The sequence below is a fragment of the Manacus vitellinus genome, unplaced genomic scaffold (genome assembly GCF_001715985.3).
Source record: "Manacus vitellinus isolate BGI_N305 unplaced genomic scaffold, ASM171598v3 scaffold_75_pilon, whole genome shotgun sequence".
Classification (NCBI taxonomy): domain Eukaryota; kingdom Metazoa; phylum Chordata; class Aves; order Passeriformes; family Pipridae; genus Manacus; species Manacus vitellinus.
Genome location: NW_021940789.1, coordinates 1723256 through 1742497, shown reverse-complemented (window position 1 = coordinate 1742497; position 19242 = coordinate 1723256). Strand labels below are relative to the sequence as shown.

The 19242-nt window shown below is 48.6% G+C and overlaps 1 protein-coding gene across 1 annotated transcript; it reads left to right on the top strand.

Annotated features, from left to right (window-relative positions):
- Positions 1-17: 17 nt before the first annotated feature.
- CTPS1 (CTP synthase 1) lies at positions 18-18593 on the top strand. The gene is made up of 18 exons (XM_029964602.1): positions 18-248; positions 655-825; positions 1455-1555; positions 3223-3339; positions 4689-4772; positions 5020-5100; positions 6773-6924; positions 8387-8519; positions 9916-10004; positions 10865-10959; positions 11475-11537; positions 12110-12153; positions 12913-13009; positions 13260-13315; positions 13400-13496; positions 13782-13926; positions 15865-15955; positions 17060-18593. Exons 1-17 carry the CDS (start codon positions 83-85, stop codon positions 15947-15949), a joined length of 1776 nt encoding a protein of 591 aa, XP_029820462.1. The 5' UTR covers positions 18-82; the 3' UTR covers positions 15950-15955; positions 17060-18593.
- The last annotated feature ends 649 nt before the right edge of the window (positions 18594-19242 follow it).

The window sequence follows — 19242 nt, the reverse complement described above, 5'->3', positions numbered from 1 at the left end:
GTCGCAGCTCGGGGGTCGCTGTCGGGAGTGTTGAGCCCCGCGCTGAGGCGGTGCCGGCTGTGCCGGTCCAGGCGCGGGGCAGATGAAGTACATCCTGGTCACGGGCGGGGTGATCTCGGGCATCGGCAAGGGGATCATCGCCAGCAGCATCGGGACCATCCTCAAGTCCTGCGGGCTGCATGTCACCTCCATCAAGATCGACCCCTACATCAACATCGACGCCGGCACCTTCTCGCCTTATGAGCACGGTGAGTGCCCCGCGGGCGCGTGGCCCCGGGTGGGTGCGGGCTCTGCCGGGTGGTCCCGCGGCTTGGCCTGGAAGGAGCCATCCATCCCCATCCGTCGCTGCGCTCTGCACAAACCTCTGTGCCCGCTCCTGTCTGTGGCACCCCGGGCTGAGCATGCCCTGGGCTGGCCGGTGGGGCTGCTGTGCCCCAGCCCACAGCAGGGATGTGCTCTCTGCTCTGTTCCTGCTGCCTGGTTGGGGGGCTCCGTCCCCAGTGCACTAGTCCTCTGTTGTATAAGGCTTTTAGTTTTATTTGCCACTTCTAAACTTGCTGTGGCAGTCAGAGAAGGTGTTTCTTTGCCCTGAATTCTTCCATTTTTTCTGTGGACTGTTTGACATGTGTGCTGTGCCCGTTTGTGTGTGTGCAGGGGAGGTGTTTGTTCTGGATGATGGAGGGGAGGTGGACCTGGACCTTGGGAACTACGAGCGCTTCCTGGATATCCGACTCACCAAAGACAACAACCTGACCACGGGGAAGATCTACCAGTATGTCATCAACAAGGAGAGGAAGGGAGACTATCTCGGCAAAACAGTCCAAGGTAATGCAAAGCTTGTTTTCTGCTCCTTAGAAATACATCTTGTAGTTCAGTCCTGGCTGGATGTCTTTCATCTTCACTTGAGGCTCTGCACAATCCTGCATGTTGGGACTGTGCTGGCCTTGGGTCCAGCTGTGTAATGTAGCCAGTGATAACTGTGAGCAGATATACACCTGGGGGTTGGTTGTAAGCTGGATAAAATGGTTATTGGTTTTGGTAACTATCGTGTCTTTAGAGAACCCAGAGGATCTTTGAGGATCAGATCAGTCCCTTCCCTTTTTAACCAATCTCCACAGCTGGTTTGCACTAGGACTTTTACAAACAGTTAAAAACAGAGTAACTCTCTCTGCTTAGAGCAAAGAACAGTTTGTACTTGAATCTTTTAGCTTAAAGGAAGTGTTACTTACATGCATTTAAATTGAGGCAGGATTCCATTTCCTGCCAAGGCCCTTGAAAGTCACAGCCAAGAATAATCACTTAAAAAATGCATAGTTCTTTAAAGACACAGACCCCTGCTCAAGCCATGTGAGAAGCCCTGGCTGGTGATTGTCAGTAATTTGCTCTGTAATGAGTTAAGAGGGAGAAATGTGTGCATGGCGGGGCTTTAATCCTTGCCTGGCTTTCTTTTCCAGTTGTTCCCCACATCACAGATGCCATACAGGAATGGGTAATGAGGCAGGCACGGATTCCTGTGGATGAAGATGGCATTGAACCCCAAGTTTGTGTGATCGAGGTTTGTAACTAGTAAAAAACTGATAATTTTGCTTCTTGTATGGAGTAAACTGAACCATGTGTGTATTTTGCATAGTAAATTTTCTTTACAGAAATGTTCCACTTTGCATGTTATTGAATGGGTTAAAAATCTCCCTTGGTAACTTGACTTACTGGGACTAATCTTTTGAATTGCAGCACTCTCTGTGAGCAGTGACAGGACCCTAGAGAAGAACATGAAGCTGTTTCAGGGGAGGTTTTTGTTGGATCTCAGGGAAAGGTTCTTCCCCCAGAGGCTGGTTGGGCACTGCCCAGGCTCCCCAGGGCAGTGGGCACAGCCCCAAGGCTGCCAGAGCTGCAGGAGGGTTTGGACAATGCCCTGAGGGACAGGGTGGGATTGTTGGGGTGTCTGTGCAGGGCCAGATGTTGGACTGGATGATCCTTTTGAGTCCCTTCCAGCTCAGGAAATTCTATGAATTAACCTCTAGAATGAATTTTAACTCTTGTGACTTAATATGCCAAAGTCTGAGTTAGTTGTGCTGTGCCCTCTTCTTCCTTGGTGGGTGGAGGGAGAGCAGGTAAATCTCCCTCTGGAAAGGGTTGTCTTTTCCTCTCAGCAGTAAAAGGAGCCTTGGAGTGACCAGTTCAAACGTAGACCTGGGACAGGGAATGGCACAAGTTAGTGGTGACAAACATGTGCAGTTTCCAGTGTGTTTATGGAATGTTTCTGCTGCCAAAGGAGATGCAGTAGGGCAAAGACTGAGGCTGCTGGGATATGCTGACGCAGGAGAGGGAGCTTGTCACAGTGCCCAGGTCATGGTGACTTAGGGCTCTGCCTGCAGTTTGAGTGCCAGTTTGTGTGCCAGGATCACAAACCCAGGTCTGAAGTGCTTAGGAGACTCTGTCTCACAAGGGATGGAAGGCTCCAAGTCTTGTCTTTGTTCCTGCCTTTGTATAAACACACTATATAGTTCCTAAAACTTAGCAGAAATTTTGCTTCTCAGTGCCACCTAATTTTCGTAAATCGTAATAATTTTAACATATAAATCTTTTCCCTGAAGAGAAAGTAGAGGTAAAGCTGATGTCTCTGGAGAGGTGCTGCCCATGTCAGAAGCTGTTTTTCTTGTGGCTTTTTGATTTTTGGGGAAATGATGAAGGTAAAATAATAGTTGGAGTAGGTTGGAGGCTGTGGAAGTAGTGCACAGAGGTGGCAAATTCTGGTGCTTCGCATGGAATAGAATCACAGAATGTCCTGAGCTGGAGGGGACACACAAAGACTATCCAGTTCAACCCCTGGCCTTGCACAGACACCCCAGCAATCCCACCCTGGCCCTCAGAGCGTTGTCCAAACCCTCCTGGAGCTCTGGCAGCCTTGGGGCTGTGCCCACTGCCCTGGGGAGCCTGGGCAGTGCCCAACCAGCCTCTGGGGGAAGAACCTTTGCCTGAGATCCAACCTGAGCCTGCCCTGACACAGCTCCAGCCGTTCCCTGGGTGCTGTCCCTGCTCACAGAGCAGAGATGGGTGCAGCCCCTTGGGAGGAAGCTGTGTTTGTGTGGATGCTCCTTTGGGGAATCAGAGGGAGGTGCTGGGGAGATGTTTGTGTGTTGTTATGTATATTTTCCTGTGCTGTAGCATAGAACTTCCAGGTGATGTTTTGGTCCTAAATTCTGCCTATGTGTGTGTTCCCAGCTCGGGGGCACGGTGGGGGACATTGAGAGCATGCCCTTCATCGAGGCCTTCCGCCAGTTCCAGTTCAAAGCCAAGAGAGAGAACTTCTGTAACATCCATGTCAGCCTTGTTCCCCAGGTAAAACGTTTTGGGGCTCAGAGGCTTCCTCAGTCCAAAACTTGCTTCCTCAAATAGGTGTTTCTGGAGTGCTGTACTTCCAGGTGCTGTTCCTTTTGTATTTCTATGCAGATTACGTGGTTACCTAGTAAGTCTTGCAGGAAGTGAACAGAAACTTTTAAAAGTGTGCAAATATGTAATAAAGACTTGGGAGTTGCAGCAAGTGCAGTTTTGCATCTTTAACTGCTGTTTTTTTCTCTATGGAATTGTCTCCTAGCTTTTGCAGGTAAACTTGATCTCCAGGGCTGAAAGCTTTCATTTTCATTTCCTTTGCATGGCCTGTAAAGCTACTTCATAGCCATTTAGACATTAATAAGATTATATTCCAAGCTCTTCCTGGAGTTCCGTAATATTCTTGTTTCTGTTTGCTTTCCCCTTCCCCCTGCAAGATTTACATTAGCTGTTGCTCATGAAATATGCTTTGTTACTTCTGAAATTTGAAAATATAATATTTTGAAAGAAAATCTGTTTGGTTTTTTTGCCCTAGACCATATTTTTAATGTGATTTGATCTTTAACAGTAATTTCATAGACTCTCACATCTGGCTGCTGTGTGAGCTGTAACAATCTGAGGGGCTCTTGGGTCAAAGATAAACCTAAGAAAAGGTATTATGAAGTCGTGCTTTGATAAGAATCAGTTAATTAGGAATCACAAAGAAAAACGAAGTATCTTTGTGTGCCAAGCAGGTGAGGTGAACTCCAGTTAATACCAAAAACTTATGAACGTCCTTTATGCCATATAATGCCTGATATAACCTCAGCTGTATTATCTGCTCTGGTTTTGGAGACGATTTGCAGTCCTAGATAAACAAAAAAAATCTCTAGTGCAGGAATCATTGCTGAAACAAATTTTCTGTGGTTATGCTAAATTTGGGAGAGCATGAGCATTCCTTGTGTTGGAACTGCATTTGACAGAGCAGATTGATAGTTCCTGGAGTACAGGGCAATCTTTGTTCTCTTCTCTCTCTTTCTGCTTCTGTCCAGGCCACGTGATTTACAGAGAAAAATCAGAAATATAAAATATTAGGTATTTGTCAGAAGCAGTGGATAAACCTCTGTCCCTCTCCTTCCTGTACTCCAGTGCAGACCTGCTTACTGGGCAGAACTGGGACTGAGGTTTCTGCTGGTTGCTTCCAGTCTTGGAAATTAAAAAGGCAGCACACAGGGGTGCATAAGATTCATGTGATTTGTCCAAGAACTGAGGCAAAGCTTTTGCAAGATTAATAGAGTGGAGAGTCCTGATTAGCCTGATGAATCATTGCTGCATATCATCATCATCTGATATACCAAATCCTGCTCTTCTCTGCCCAGCCAAGCTCGACAGGAGAGCAGAAGACCAAACCCACCCAGAACAGTGTTCGTGAACTCCGAGGTCTTGGTCTCTCCCCAGATCTGGTAAGGTTTGCTCACGGCTTGGAATTTAAAAAGGCACTTCTGGCATGTTGCAACAACATTCTTGTCTAAATAATGCTTAAGTTGAGAGCTCTTGTGTACTGGTGATAAAAAAAGGAAAAGTGACTGAGTTGGTCTGTTTTTCCTCAAATCAGAGGCTGCACAAAGTCAGCTCTTTTTCCAGGTTTATTGTATGAATGCCTGAGTACTTGTGTTGTGCCTCACAGCCCTGATGTTGCTGCTCTGTTAGATTGTTTGCAGGTGCTCCACTCCACTGGATACCTCAGTAAAAGAAAAGATTTCCATGTTCTGTCATGTTGAACCAGAACAGGTAAAGATTGTTTTCTGCACTTCCTTGCAGTGAATATTCCAGCTGTTTGTCAAACACTGAGGGGAGTTTTATCTGAGTGTAGTGGTTTTCTGTTCTAGCTCTGTGTTTTGGTAACTGCATAATTCATGTGCTGCTTTGTCTTACCTACCTTCCTTACACATGGACCTGGTGCTAAACCAATCCTTTCTGTGCCAGTACCCAGGTTTTCTTATAAAGTAGTGTAAGCTTAGAGAATTCAATGGAATCCAAGGTAATTTCTGAACACCTGTTTTGACTTTATTTATCCTTCCACTTTCCTTCTGTATTCAAGAAGAATGAGATTTTCCAGTATTTAGAGGCCAAAGGGTTGCCCAAAATTAAGTTTAAAGGATACATGGCTATGTTTCATACACTGCTCTTCTGCCCAAGATTTCATGAGAAGAGATTGCACTGAGAAATCGAGGTGGGATTTGGGAGCATTGCTTTACTTGAATGTTACGTACGTGCAGAAATTCCATGTTAGCATGATCCTTCTTATACTGAGACTCAGAGCACAGTCTGGGGTGGACCTTGGAAAATAATCAAAAAGTCTGTAGGCTGAATATTAGCACTTTCCAATCCAGCTGGAGCTTGAAACATTTTGTCTTTTTGTGAACGATTTGAGTGTCGCTTCCCAGTCCCAGGTTCTGTCAAGTCATTTTAATTAGTTTACTCTACAACAAGACCAAACTTGAGCCCTGCGCATTCAAGCACTGCATTCAGAAGTAGCTGGCAATAATGTTGGTGTGTCATCAGCACAATATCTACCTCGTGTTGGCCAGGAACTCAAAATAAGTTGGCCCTTGTCACTGTCTGGGAGGTTTAATGCAGCTCTATGTAGTGGTTGCTCTGACTGCAGTTGCATTTGGATTGAGCAGGAAACAGCCCTGGCTGCAGAGGAGGAAAATGTGCAGCCAGGGGGGTTTGACTGGTGCAGTGTTGAACTCTGCTTTCATTTGAGTCAGGAGAAATGAGGATTTAAAAATAGTTGTGCCAGTGTATTTTGGATCCCTAAAGTACAGCCTCATTCTTGATGGACAGGTGACAGTTGTCCAGAGCCATATTTTCCAAGGAAGCCCATTTCAGTGAAGTAGAACTGTTGATGCAGGTTTTCCTCATTGGCCTAAGAATTCTTTGCTCTTAATTGTTTAATCCTAAATTGGATAAAGGACACCCTGTAAAATGTATTGCTGTATTGGGATCACAGATTTCCCTGGGTTTAAATCAAACTGGGAGCCCTGGTTAGGAAGGACAGTGGAAGGAAGCAGGAAGCTGGGCTTGTGGCAGTTTGGCTGTAGTTTCAGTTGGGATTCTGTATCCAGGAGTCTCTTTGAAGTGTTCTTTGAACTTTGCTGTGTGTTCATATAACTTGCCAAGCAGCTGTGCCTTTCCTGCTGCTGGATTACTGTGTTATAGCCCTTCCCAAGGAGCTCCAGGGAGCAGTAATACCTGGGAACTACTGCAAGAGGGCCTTTCCAAGCATATGGAAACTAATGAAGCTATTCCTGTGCTGCTCTGTTATTAAACACATGTTATTGCCTGGAAGTTTAGGTGTTTTTCTGCTAGAGACAGGAACACTCTGAATATCTGTCTAAAAACAGTTGCCCAGGCACTGAATTCCTGTGTTTTAATGGCACCTGTGCTTTATGAACAGGTCATCTGTGTTCATGATGTCTCCTCTATCTACCGGGTTCCTCTGTTGTTGGAGGAGCAGGGGGTTGTTGACTACTTCAGGCACAGGCTGGACCTTCCCATCGAGAGGCAGCCCAGGAGGATGCTCCTCAAGTGGAAGGAGATGGCTGACAGGTGAGCTGGGCTGGAGTTCAGGCTGTAGGTTGGTGTCTCTTCTTGGCTGTTGGTGGTGAGGGGATGAGTGTTACTTCCTGTTCCTCAGGTGTTCTTATGTGCTCACAGTGTTCTTTCCTCTTTGCTCAGAGCCCCATCCAAACCTTGAATGTTTCCAGGGTTGAGGAATCCTCAGCTTCTCTGGACAGCCTGTGCCAGTGCTTCACCACTCTCGTTGTAAAAACGTTCATCCTCATCTCTAGCCTAAATCTGCCCTCTTTTAGGTTAAAACCATCACCCCTTGTCGTAGCACAACAGCCCTACTGAAAAGTCTCTCCCCATCTCTTTCATAAACCCTCTCACTCAAAGGCTGCCATAAGGTCTCCCTGGAGTTTTTTCTCCTGCAGGCTGAACCACCCCAGCTCTCTCAGCCTTTTTCCATAAAATCCTGTGAGACAAATTTCCTGAGGTCCTTATCTTGTGTTGGTGGTGTCCTGTCTGTGTCAAACCCTGTCTGAAGTAATTAAAAGCTGGACAGCTCTGCCCTCCCTTTTTATTCAAAAAACTCTCATAACATTACAAAGTGTCGAAATCTTTTGTAGGCATATGGAGACATCAGGAATGTCAATAAAAAGTGCCTTTGAGTGTGCTTTCAGGCAGGTGAGACAAGTGTTTGGTACCTGTTCTGTCTGAGAATCCCTGGACACTGGATTTTTTTCTTGTGAGGTGTAGACTCCATGTTTGGGGGGAAATAGTGAACAGAGTCTTTTCAGTTGACATTCAGGTCCTTTCTGAAACCTTTGTCTCCTTATAAGAGATTAGTTTTCAAGATCTAGATGTTTCCTTTTATTTCTGTGCCTGACACAAGCAAAGCCTGTCAGTAACATTCCCTTTTGATGGAGAAAGCCCTTGGTACCCAATGGGTTGAAGGTACCTGGCAGTTCTGAGATAAACACTAAACCAACTCTTGGCTGTGGCCAGGAATGCTGTGTAAATCCAGTGCTGCCAGGTGCTGGGGAATGCAGGTGTAGGCAGCACAGCCCCAGGACTCCAGAATTCCTTTCTGTGTTTGCAGCTGCTGAAGTGAACTCAGTCAGCAGCACCGTGGGAAGATCCTATGCAGTACAAACACACATGGAGTTGTGCTTTGATCCCCATCACTGCAGCCTTTGAATGTAATACAGCTCCCTGAAAACACAGTTTGGTTTGGATCTGCTCAAAATGGCTTTTCAGCATAAGGAGAGATGAGTTAATTTATATGTGGCTTTCTGCAACTGCTTTCCTCTGTCATTGCTTTGGTTTTGATCTTGCTTTGATGTGTTTAAATCATAATTATTATAAAAGGTCACTCTTTCAGAGTTGTCAGCTCTGCTGGACAGACTTTGAAGAGCCCAACTCTTTGTTCCTTGAAAAGCTGAACAGAATGTAAGTGAATCTCATCCTGTTTCTGATGGAATAACCCTCGTGTTCTGGTTTGCTGTAGGTATGACCGTCTGCTTGAGACGTGTTCCATTGCACTCGTGGGCAAATACACCAAGTTCTCCGACTCCTATGCGTCTGTCATCAAGGCCCTGGAGCACTCTGCACTGGCCATCAACCACAAACTTGACATTAAGGTGGGGCTGGCTCTCTGTGTGTAGACAAAATTCCCCCCCTCACCCATCTTCCTTCCACCTGCAGCGCTGCACATCCTAATTCAGATACTCACAAACTCAGAGACAGGAAGGGAGAAGTTCCAAATTGTCCCTGGGTTACAGCATCTAAACAGCTGTTGTCAGGCCTAAAATGGCTTCAGAGCAAACCAGCCCCTCGTGCTGTGAGCTGTACGAGGTGTCTGTAATGGATGGAAGCTCCTCAGTGCTCAGGATTGAAGGAAGGCACTGTCTGCTTTAATTTCTGACATTTGTTGCAAGTGAGGCTTTTTAGGGTTTTTGCCATTAACCTTGTGGTACTCACAGCTTTTATATGCTCCTGCCTCAGGCTTTATTAAGGTTTTCATGCTGTTTTGACTGCATAGGTGCTTTTAGGGGTCTTGGTTGTAGCTGAATGCTCTAAAGAGGTGAAACATGTGTCTGTTGCCAGAAATTTTACTTTCATTTAAATATACTTTTTTTAGTGTTCATCAGTCTTATGTTGCCAGTGAGTCATTGAAATAGGTGGTTGCTTTATAACAGCACTGGTCTAGGTTTGGGCTACCTTTCAGCTTCCAAAATCAGTCAGTAGAGGTGAGAAGAAAAACAAGTAGGACTGGTGAAGTGCAAACCCTGCATGAGCAACTGTGGGTAGTCCCTGACACAGCTGTATCTGAGTGGTTCAGGAGGGGAGTGAGTTCTGCAAGCCTTGTATGTGGAGATCTTATGTTAAAGAACTGATTAGCAGTAGTTAGTTAAAGAACTGACTAGCAGCACTGCAACCTCCCCTTCCCAAAAAAACCCCAAAAAACAAGACAACAAAATGGTTGTTTTAAAGGGTTAACAACCTGCCAGAACATCCAGAAGTTGAGGTACTGGAATACTGGAGATGAGACACTGGAAAAATTGCAGGCATTTTTTCCATTTCCATAGCACCCTTTAATTACAGAGGCCTGTGTTTTACCACATCCTATTTCTTCTGCAGTGCTGCTTGAAGAGGATGCATATTTGAGAGAGTGATCCAGTTTTTTCTTGCTGTGTGGTGGTTTGTGTCTGCATGGCCCCATGTTCCCACCTCACTGTGCTCCATTCACACCTCACATTTAACATTAGAGTCTGGGATTCTTGTCACAGCAGAGCTGCAGAGAGGGGAGGAAAGAATCCTGGTTTCTCTTTGTGCATTGGTGGTAGGATGGTGGGGAAAGCAGTTTTGTTGGCTGACAGGTGGGAAATCAGCCCAGAAAAAACACAAGTATCCATTAGGAGACAAATGCAGAGCTCTCCAGGAGGAATGATGCTATCTTAATTTAATGAGAATTCAGGAGATGCTGTACACTCCTGTGGCAGTATCTCATCATTCTGTTTTTGGATTTCTTCCCAGTACATTGACTCTGCTGACCTGGAGCCCGACACGCTGCAGGAGGAGCCCGTGCGGTACCACGAGGCCTGGCAGAAGCTGTGTGGGGCTGAGTAAGGCTCTCCTTCCCTGGCCATTTCCTGGGAGCATGGCTGAGAAACCTGCTGTTGTTGACAGCTTTGGGATCAAGGGCCTCCCTGGAGACTCTTTCCTTAGGCACTGCACCAGCACTGACGTGGCCCCACACACCTCTCCGGGACACTGAGGATAAGATGTTAAATGGAGAATTGTTAAATAAGTGAGGGAGGTGGTGAAAGGCAGCAGGGGGGATGTGCCCAGACTCACTTGCATGATCAGGGGGAAAGAGGGTGAGAGGAAATAAGGAGAAAGGAAAGGTCCTGATAAAGGCTGTAAAAGCCAAAGTGGGAATGGAAGGTGTAAATGAGGTATAAACTACTTTAAAGTGTGAGAAGGTAGGATGCAGAGGAGTGCCAAGAATTAGCACAAGGGGGGCCTGTTGCCCCTCAGGGTTTGAGTGGGATCAGGAGAACAAAGAACCTCCTGCAGAGTTTGGTGTTAGGACAGCCTGACACTCACTGCAGCCAGTGACTTCCTCAGCACAGGCCTGGCTGGGTGGTGTGTCTGCAAACACGTTTGGTGCAGAGCATGAGTCCCACAACATGAACCATTCCAATATGGTAACCTGTGTTGTATTTGGGATCTCTCTTGGGAGGGTAAAATTGGCATTTATAAAATATTTTGCTGACAGTTCAGTGACATTTTATGTGACTGTTCATGTGGAGCCATATGGAAATGGTGCTGCAGCCAGGCCCTGCCATGAAGGCTACTTCAGAGCCCTTTTCAGGAGGGAGGTCTTGCAAGTCCAAGGTTTTATGGGAGGGAAGTGGTACATGGGTTTGGGGGAAGCACACTGGTGAGCCCATGTGATTGGACTCTCTTCATCCTCATGCAGTGGAGTTCTGGTTCCTGGTGGATTTGGTGTTCGAGGAACAGAAGGCAAAATTCAAGCTATTTCCTGGGCAAGAAAACAGAAAAAACCCTTCTTAGGTGAGAAACATGCTTCATCCTCAAGAAGAAATAAAGCAAGGAAGGAGGTTGAATAACAGCAAGAGCTCCCCTGGTTTTCATTGGTGTGCAGTTGTGAGGGGCTGAGTAGGACAGGAATCTGTGCTCAGCTGAACTGGGAATGCAGCCTCATCCCCAGTGAGCTCTGAAGTGGTTGGAGTTGGCTGGGATGGGATGACAAGGAATCTCTGTAATGAGGGGGTGGGAGTCTTGGAGGAAGTTTCAGAGGAGACTGTAGGGATCTTGGCACCAAGAAACTCGTGACTGCATTTCAGTGAAATGGCTGTGGTGAGAGACTGGAACTGAGGTGTGAGTAGGGCGTGGGGAAAGGGAGGGCAGGGGAGCTGGTCAGGGCACAGACCCCAAAATCCCAGTCAAGGTCTGCCTCCTCCAGGTGTTCCTCTGGCTCGGGATGCTCTGTGAAGGTGTGTGTGCTTTGCACTATGGGCTCAGAGGTGCTTGTCCTGATGATCCATGTGCTGCCCTTCCCTCTGCAGGAGTCTGCTTGGGAATGCAGTTGGCCGTGGTGGAGTTTGCTCGCAGTGTTCTTGGCTGGCAAGGTAATGGCACAAAACCCTTCCTGCCTTCTGCTCATTTCTTGGATTGCTTGAGTAATACCTGTGATTGTTTTTTATTTTAAATACCTGTAACTTTTAATGTTTCCCATCTCCTTTGCTAATTCAAAGGAGAAAGAACAATTGCTTTCTGGGCTCCACTGCTTGGACTGGGTGGGTCCCTGTTAACAAAATTCTGTTCACAGAGTGCTAAATTGAGTTCTCAGCCTGACTCTGAGTCTCACCAGGAGTGAGGGTGGGGAAGAGGTGTTTCTTGGAGCATTCTGCTCCCTCCTTCCCTGCCTTTATTTCTGTATTTGAAGCTGTTGAATGTGTGTTTTTCCTGAATGACCCTTATTGTTCATCAGTGACTGCATGAGGTGGGTTGCCCCAAGATTGCAGCCTCTGAAATGGATACCAGGCAGTGCTGACAGTCCCATTCCTGCTGCCTGGGATGAGCTCTGTGCCTGTGAGGGGCTCAGCACGGTTGGGGATGGGAAGCAGCCGAACCTGGGGCAGGTCTCTAAGTGCCTGTTGTGGTGTGAGGGAATTTGTAATTGCTGAATGTTATGTTGCAGATGCGAACTCGACAGAATTTGACCCCAAAACTGCTCATCCAGTGGTGAGTTTATGGTGATTTGCTTGTAATATCCTTATATACTGTGTCAGACTGCTCTGCACATCCCTGGGCACGTTTGTTCAGAGCAGCTGTGGCTGCCCCATCCCTGGAAGTGTCCAAGGCCAGGTTGGACGGGGCTTGGAGCAACCTGGGCTGGTGGAAGGTGTCCCTGCCCATGGCAGGGGATGGAACTGCATGAGCTTTTAAGGTCCCTTTTAACCCAAACTGTTCTATAATAGTCATAATGAATTCCTTGGAACACTGGTGGACAGATTTTTGAGTCTGCATTTCTTAGTCTGCAGACTCTGTGTGCCTCATGCAGTGTCCACCATAATGATTCTTCTGCTAGAATTCAGAGTACTACTAAAAAGGAGAAAGTCCTCAAAAACCAACCTGTGAAGTTATTTATCAAAGTATAAGTGATTGGGGGTTTTGTTTCTGTAATTTGCTGGTGTGTTTAACATGTAGTTCAGTAAATAGCACAGAACTGGTGTGTGGGATCTGGGTAGACTCTGACCTAGGCTGTTTCCTATGGGAAAGCTTCCTGAAAAACCTTCCATATGTTCTATGCAGCCTTTACTAGAGTAACTTGACCAACTCACCTAGTTCTGTTGGTCTGCCTTGTCAAGACAATGTTCCTTGGGGTGGTTTGCTTGTTTTTTGCTTGAATGTTGGTGGGGTTTTTTCCCTTTAATGTTTCAGTCTGCCTGGGACTGTTATTCCTCCCCCATTCCCACCTCCCTCTCCGAATGTTTTTCACAGGTCATAGACATGCCAGAACATAATCCTGGGCAAATGGGTGGGACCATGAGGCTTGGCAAGAGGAGGACACTCTTCCAAACCAAGAATTCAATCATGAGTAAGGCACTTCTTCCCTCTTCTGGAAATGTTTCCTGGGAATGGCGTGCATGTGTGGTGGGTATGGGGAAGTTAGACCTGGGAATGTTAAAGCATCCTTAAATGGCAGGTGTTCAGACTGTTCCAGCAGGGAAATGGAAATGGGGGAATTTAGTCCCCTCCAGAAGTGTCAGGTGCTGATGGATGCTGTTCATATGGATGTGTTCAAACTTGGTATCACTGCTCTAAGGAACATCTTCCTCTTGGTGCAGGGAAGCTGTATGGAGATCATGATTTCTTGGAAGAGAGACACAGACACAGATTTGAGGTAAAAATGCTCTGGTAGGTATTGAGTTTTTCTGTGTGATCCAGACACAAGAGATCATGGCTTTTCTTGCCTCTGCTCTTGTAGGTCAATCCAGAATTGAAAAAGTGCTTTGAAGAACAAGGTCTGAAGTTCGTAGGGCAGGATGAGGAGGGAGAGCGGATGGAAGTGGTTGAGCTGGAAGGTGAGTCCTTAAGCAGCTGGTTTGTGGGTGTGGGATGGACAAGGGAAAGTGGTTGGAGGATAATTGAGCAGGTTTTTTTGTGGGACCAGACCAGACTCTCTCAGAGTGATTCCATCCATGAAATGACAGTAAAAAAAGAATCCCATGTGCTGTCCATTAGAGACAGAAGGCAGGATAGAAGTGACACTTCCCCATCAGCAGGGCTTCAGCATGATCAGCATTTCAGCTGCAGCTCAGCCACAGGCCTGAGAGATGTGACCTGAATGTTTTGTTTGTTCCCCCCAGAGCATCCTTTCTTCGTTGGTGTTCAGTACCACCCCGAGTTCCTCTCCAGGCCCATCAAGCCATCGCCCCCATACTTTGGGCTCCTCTTGGCATCTGCAGGGAGACTCACCCATTACCTACAGAAGGGCTGCAGGCTCTCACCCAGGTGGGTTTAAGAAGGACCCTGCTCAGCCCTGTCACAGGACAGTGCTGCTTCCTGCATAAGAGACTGGAAAATCCTCTTGGCACAGATTTACTGGGGATAACTGGTGGTGTTGCAGCACCTCTTCTTTCCACTCTTTCTTTGAAGGCTCTTGTCTGGTGTGCTGGGGCTGACTGGGGCCACAGAGCTGTCTCTGGCTTCAGGGAGAGGAGACCTGCAGCCTCATGCTGCAGGTCAGGGGTGTTTGGGAAAACTGAGGCAGGGCCTTGTCTTTTAAATGAGTGGAGACCTCGTGGCTTTTCCCCATGTTCCTCATACAAGTCCCAGGTACAGGTTGGTCTGTAAAAACTTGTTCCTGCTGCTGGTTTAAAGAACAGGTCCTGGTGGTTGCAGCTGACTTCTGCTGACTTCAGCTTTCTTCGTTTCAGTTTGCAAAGCAGCTGATGTTTTGAGTAGGTTTAGTGGTGCAGTTACTTGTGCTGCTGCTCCCCAGTGCCTGCAGTTCTGCTCAGCACTTGGGCACTGAGCAACAAACACCCACCACGTGGTGGGGACCCTTCTCCTCCCAGAGAACACTGAGGAGCTGCTGAGTGCTGACAGGCACTAAACAAAAAAAACAGACTGAATGCCAAGGAGAATTAGCACTGACTGTGTCAAACCCAGGCAAGTGCAATGCCCAGAGGAAAGTGTTGCCTCATGTGTTGAGCTGCAGTGCAGCTGCACCACGGGATTCCTGGTTGGTGTTGGCAGCAGGGCAGTCAGGTGAGTGTGTCAGGGGAACTCCAGGGGAGCTTCTTGTGTGATGGTCACTCACTTCAGTGAGGGTTGAAGGATATTTTTATTACCTGCTTTTGCACATTTGAGTTTGAAATGGCTCCTCACAGCAGAGGAGCTGAAGTTTTCTCTGTGCTGCAGCATCCCACTGCTCTGGGAGTCTCTTGTGTTGTGGTCACAAATAGTTTCGTGGCTGGCATGTAATCTAAAAGTATTGGTGGCAGTTCTAGGCCTGTCCTCCCCGTTCTTCCTGTCATCACCTTTTCCAGTGGGTGTCATTGCCCTGGGATGAGGCTCCATGTGACACAGAACCAGGGGACACACTGTACCCCCGAGGAGGGGCCTGGGCTGGAGCAGGGGGGCAGCAGGAGCCTCACGAGGCTCAGCAAGGGTAAATGCAGAGTCCTGCATCCAGGAATCCCTCACAGTGACAGGGGCCAGGACTGGGCAGGGACAGCTCTGCTCACCAGGGACTGGGGAACAGCAAGGGAATGGGAAGCAGCAGTGGGCAAGGGCAGTGAAGGAGGGACAGATGGACAGCATCCTGGGCTGCCTGAGGAGGGATGGATGCATGGACAGCATCCTGGGCTATCAGAGTGAGCACAGCCAGGAGATGGAGAGAAGTGATTGTGTCTCTCTACTTGGCATTTGTTAAGAGACCCCATCAAGAGCATTCTGTACAGTTTGGGATTGCCCAGCACAAGTCAAACATGGATCAGTTGGAGAGGGATTAGCAGAGAGCTTCTGGGAATAGGAAGCTCAGGAGGATGGAGAACTTGGCCAGTGAGCAGAGGCTGAAGGAGCTGGGCTTGCTCAACCTGGAGAAGGGAAGGTTATGGGGGACCCAAGAGCAGCCTGACGACACTGGCCAAAATGTTATCAAAGATGAAAGCAGGATCTTTACAGAATGTGACAGTGATTTAATTAATTTCATTTAGAGTAACTTTGCCTTTCAAAATGCCTGTTACATGTGTAATCATCTTAATTGACAAACCTCAAAACGGGTGCTGACCCAGCCCTGTTTCCTAAGGGGTGGCTACACTGGGAATTGTGTGTGCTCTGCTGTTCCCCCTGAGCTGGCAGCACTCACACCAAGCCCCCTGCCTGCTGGTGCAGCTCTGGGTCCTCAGACACTTGTGCTCTCTCACCCACCCTGTGCCCCTGCAGGGACACCTACAGCGACCGCAGCGGCAGCAGCTCCCCCGACCTGGAGATCACAGAGCTCAAGTTCCCCTCAGTCAATCACGACTGATCCATGGTAATGTTTAATGATCTCAGCCTCTTCCTTGGGGAAAAAATTACTTGCCCAGTCTTTTCTCCTGGCATCTGACTTGCACATTGTTTGGTGGGAGGCTGGCAGGCCGTGGGGTGTGCTGGTGCTCACACCCGTGTTCCAGCTGTGCTGAGGGGTGGGCAGTGCCCCTGGGGAACAGATGGGGGTGGTGTTCCCTTAGCAAACTGACACATAATGAAGTACAAATACACAGGCAGGAGTTTGGGATTAAATTCAGGTTAAGAACCAGAGCACCACTGGAGCACACACTCCTGAAAATGGGGGCAGAACTGAGCAAGGGGTTCCTGGATTTAGGAAGCTCAGTATTTTGGAAGCAGCCTCTCACTGATGTCAAAGAACATCTTGGAAGTAGCTGTTCTGCCCATCTTCTGGGATAGCAGTTCTGTCAGACCAGGGGCTCAAGCTCTGGTCTGTAGTGGCTGCAGATGTGAAAAATGGAGGTACACAATCCAGGGAAGGAGGGGACACTAAAACCTGGCACTCAGACTGCACCAGCAGGACAGGCAGACTTAAATGTCAAGGGAGTTCTCTGTGCAGTAGATGATCTTGGATGTGACCTTCTCCTGCTCTGGCTGGTCTGTGTGCTGGTTTTGGAGGAGTTGAGCAGCATCTGTGGACATGCCTGTGGGGTGAGAGGAGGCTCCACTGCTGAGTGCCAGGGGACCCTCCTCCCCCTTCCCTTGGTCTGACGGGCACGTCCAAACTGCAGAGGGAAAGCAGGGTCGGCCCCTGTCTGGCACAGGAGTGCTCCCCACCCCTGGGCACAGGACTGGGACTGGATGCTGGGATCACTGCGTGCTGGGCTCTTCCACAGCCTGGTATAACACTTAAGAGCTGAAAAATTCTCCCTGTAAATTTTTATCCTGAAGACACTGTGAACCTTTGGCTCCCTGACAGCATCCTATGTGCTCTGGAGGCTTGGGGGCTGTCCCCAGATGAAGCTGTAGGAGAGGGGCAGTGGCAGTGTGGGGTATCCCCAGGGACATGGCTCAGCCTGACTCCAGTGCTGTGCAGCTCCAGCCTGTGGCTCTCTCCTGTCAGTAACTCCTGCTCCTTTTCCCTCTCCAGGTGTGTCCTTGCTGCAGAGAGGAGTCTCCATTCGGTTTTCCAGGCGTTCTTACAGCAATAGCTTCAACACCCTCAGCTTTGGGCTTTCCTGACTTAAGGGTTTATAATTTTCATTCTGAGATCCTGTCCCTTATTTCCTCAGCTCTTCTGTCCTTCCTTTATTTTCCATGTAGATCCTGGTTATTTGTGGAGGAGAGTTCACACAGGCTCCTCCAGACTTCTTCAGTTCCTTCAGTTTGCACCAGCTTGGAGATCAAAGCAAACTGGGGCATGGGGTTCGATGTGGGGGGAATCCCATGGCACACGCCCTTCCCAGCACAGGGAATGCTGGCATCAGGGTGCCTTGGACACTGACAGTGGAGTTGCTTTCTCCAGCCTTTCTGCTTCCTCCTCACTCTTTGCTTACTAGTGAAATTATGTGGATGGCACAAGTTTTTGGGGTTTGGCTCAGTGCCTGAGCCAGGCTGCGCTGCAGAGGAGGGCTCTGGGCTGGGCAGGCTCATTCAGCCTTTTTGAGGTTTTTTGGGGGGGAAAGAAGGATGATTTATTCTTTTTTGGTTTTTTTTTCAGTAGTATTTACAAACCTTTGGCACTGGTGCTCTCAGTGCATTCATTGCCACAATGAATTTGTAATCAGGAAACTTCTCCTGGAACAGTGTTACTCTGGAACACGATCAGCTCTGCCTGACGTGTCACTGCAGGGATGTGAGTAACTGGGATCAAGTTGGGGGGGTGGAAAGCAAAGCTGCCAGGAAAGCCCTGACCCGAGGGGTCCATGCTCCTGGAGCTGCTCCTTGGGTTGGGACCCTCCCACCCCTTGCATCAAGGGGGAGGTGAGAACAGTGAACCACTGAACCACTTCCACTGCTGCCTTGAGCTGCTCCTGTTGTCCCTGGCCTTGGACACAACAGTTCCTGGTGCTTTTTCATGGATTGGAAGCAGAGCCTTCCACTGCCTTTTTGTACAGTCGGAGCCGTGTGTCCTGTGCTCCCGCCATTCCCGAGGGCTGTTCCTGAGGGAGGGTGTTCCCCATCCCCATGCCCGGCTCTGGGGCTGGGTGATGCTGTGCAGTGCTGAGGGATGGACTCCCTGGTTCCCTGAGGAAGGAAGGAATGAAGTGTCTGCACTGTCTGAGGTGTCACACGCTCAGAACTCGGCAGGGCCCGGGAGTCTGGGGAGAGCTGCACAGTCAGACCTGGCTGAGCCACGTAACCAAACCCTGTCCTGTCCCTCCTCAGTGATCTCCTCCCCAGCCCCCCTTGCTTTAGTCCTCAGTTGTTTTCAGTATTCCCTGTAAAGCTGCTGTGAGCCCAGAGAGCTTTGAGCATTCCTCATGTGCCAATTCCAGCTGTTCTGGAGGAATGATTGAGTTTGATGCTCTGGTACTGCCCAGCCCCTGCCCTTGGCGTGGGGCAGGGTGAGATTGTTCCTCAGCTGCAGCACAACTGTGTTTCCTTTCTCCCAAGATGTTTTTGTTTTGGCCAAAACTGTGCCACTTACTTGGTCATTAAATGCTCATTTGTAACAAACTGAACCAGGAGCCCCGAGCTCGTTCTGTTCCTGCCCTGCTCGGAGGGAGGGAGGGAAGGAGGGAAGGGACTGAGGGACAACTCAGTTTTAAATGAGTCCTCTCTAAGTCAGGGAAAATTTGTGAGCTGCACTCACAGTGGTTCTAGATGTGGATTTCCAAAGGCTGGCTGAAATCATCTCCCCCCAGCAGCAGAGAAACCTGGGCTGAGCCTGCAGGTGCTGCAGGGCAGAGGAGTCACTTCCTAATGGAAGAACAAGGCTGCAACTCCCCGGGAGGGTTTGTCCCTCCTTGCTCCACAGCTGGGGTTGTTGGCCAGAACCCCCTCAGGGCTCCTGCTGTGGGGGTGTGGGGAGGGTCGGCCCCATGGCAGCCCCCGGGGCACGGGCAGTGTACCCAGGGAGGTGAAGGCTCTGCTTTGGTGCCCACCCTGAACTGCTGCATTTTAGCTCCTGTGCTAGGCAGGCAACAAAAACGAGCATTGAAAGTTGAAGATGCAGTGAAATGTTGCAAATAAATTTGGCCTCTGCAGGGCTTGTTTCAAGGGCTTGAGTTTGATGGCTGTGGGACCTGGCCAAGGCACCGCTGTGCCCCAACAGCACCGTCCCTTTCAGCCCCAAACGTGGATGGGTCCAGCTGCCACCCGGGCTCTGCT

Coding starts and splice junctions, on each gene's coding strand:
- CTPS1 (XM_029964602.1), top strand. CDS start 83: ATGAAGTACATCCTGGTCACGGGCGGGGTGATCTCGGGCATCGGCAAG. Junction 11,538..12,109: donor CAGTGTTCTTGGCTGGCAAG/GTAATGGCACAA, acceptor GTTATGTTGCAG/ATGCGAACTCGACAGAATTT. Junction 13,497..13,781: donor GGAAGTGGTTGAGCTGGAAG/GTGAGTCCTTAA, acceptor TGTTCCCCCCAG/AGCATCCTTTCTTCGTTGGT.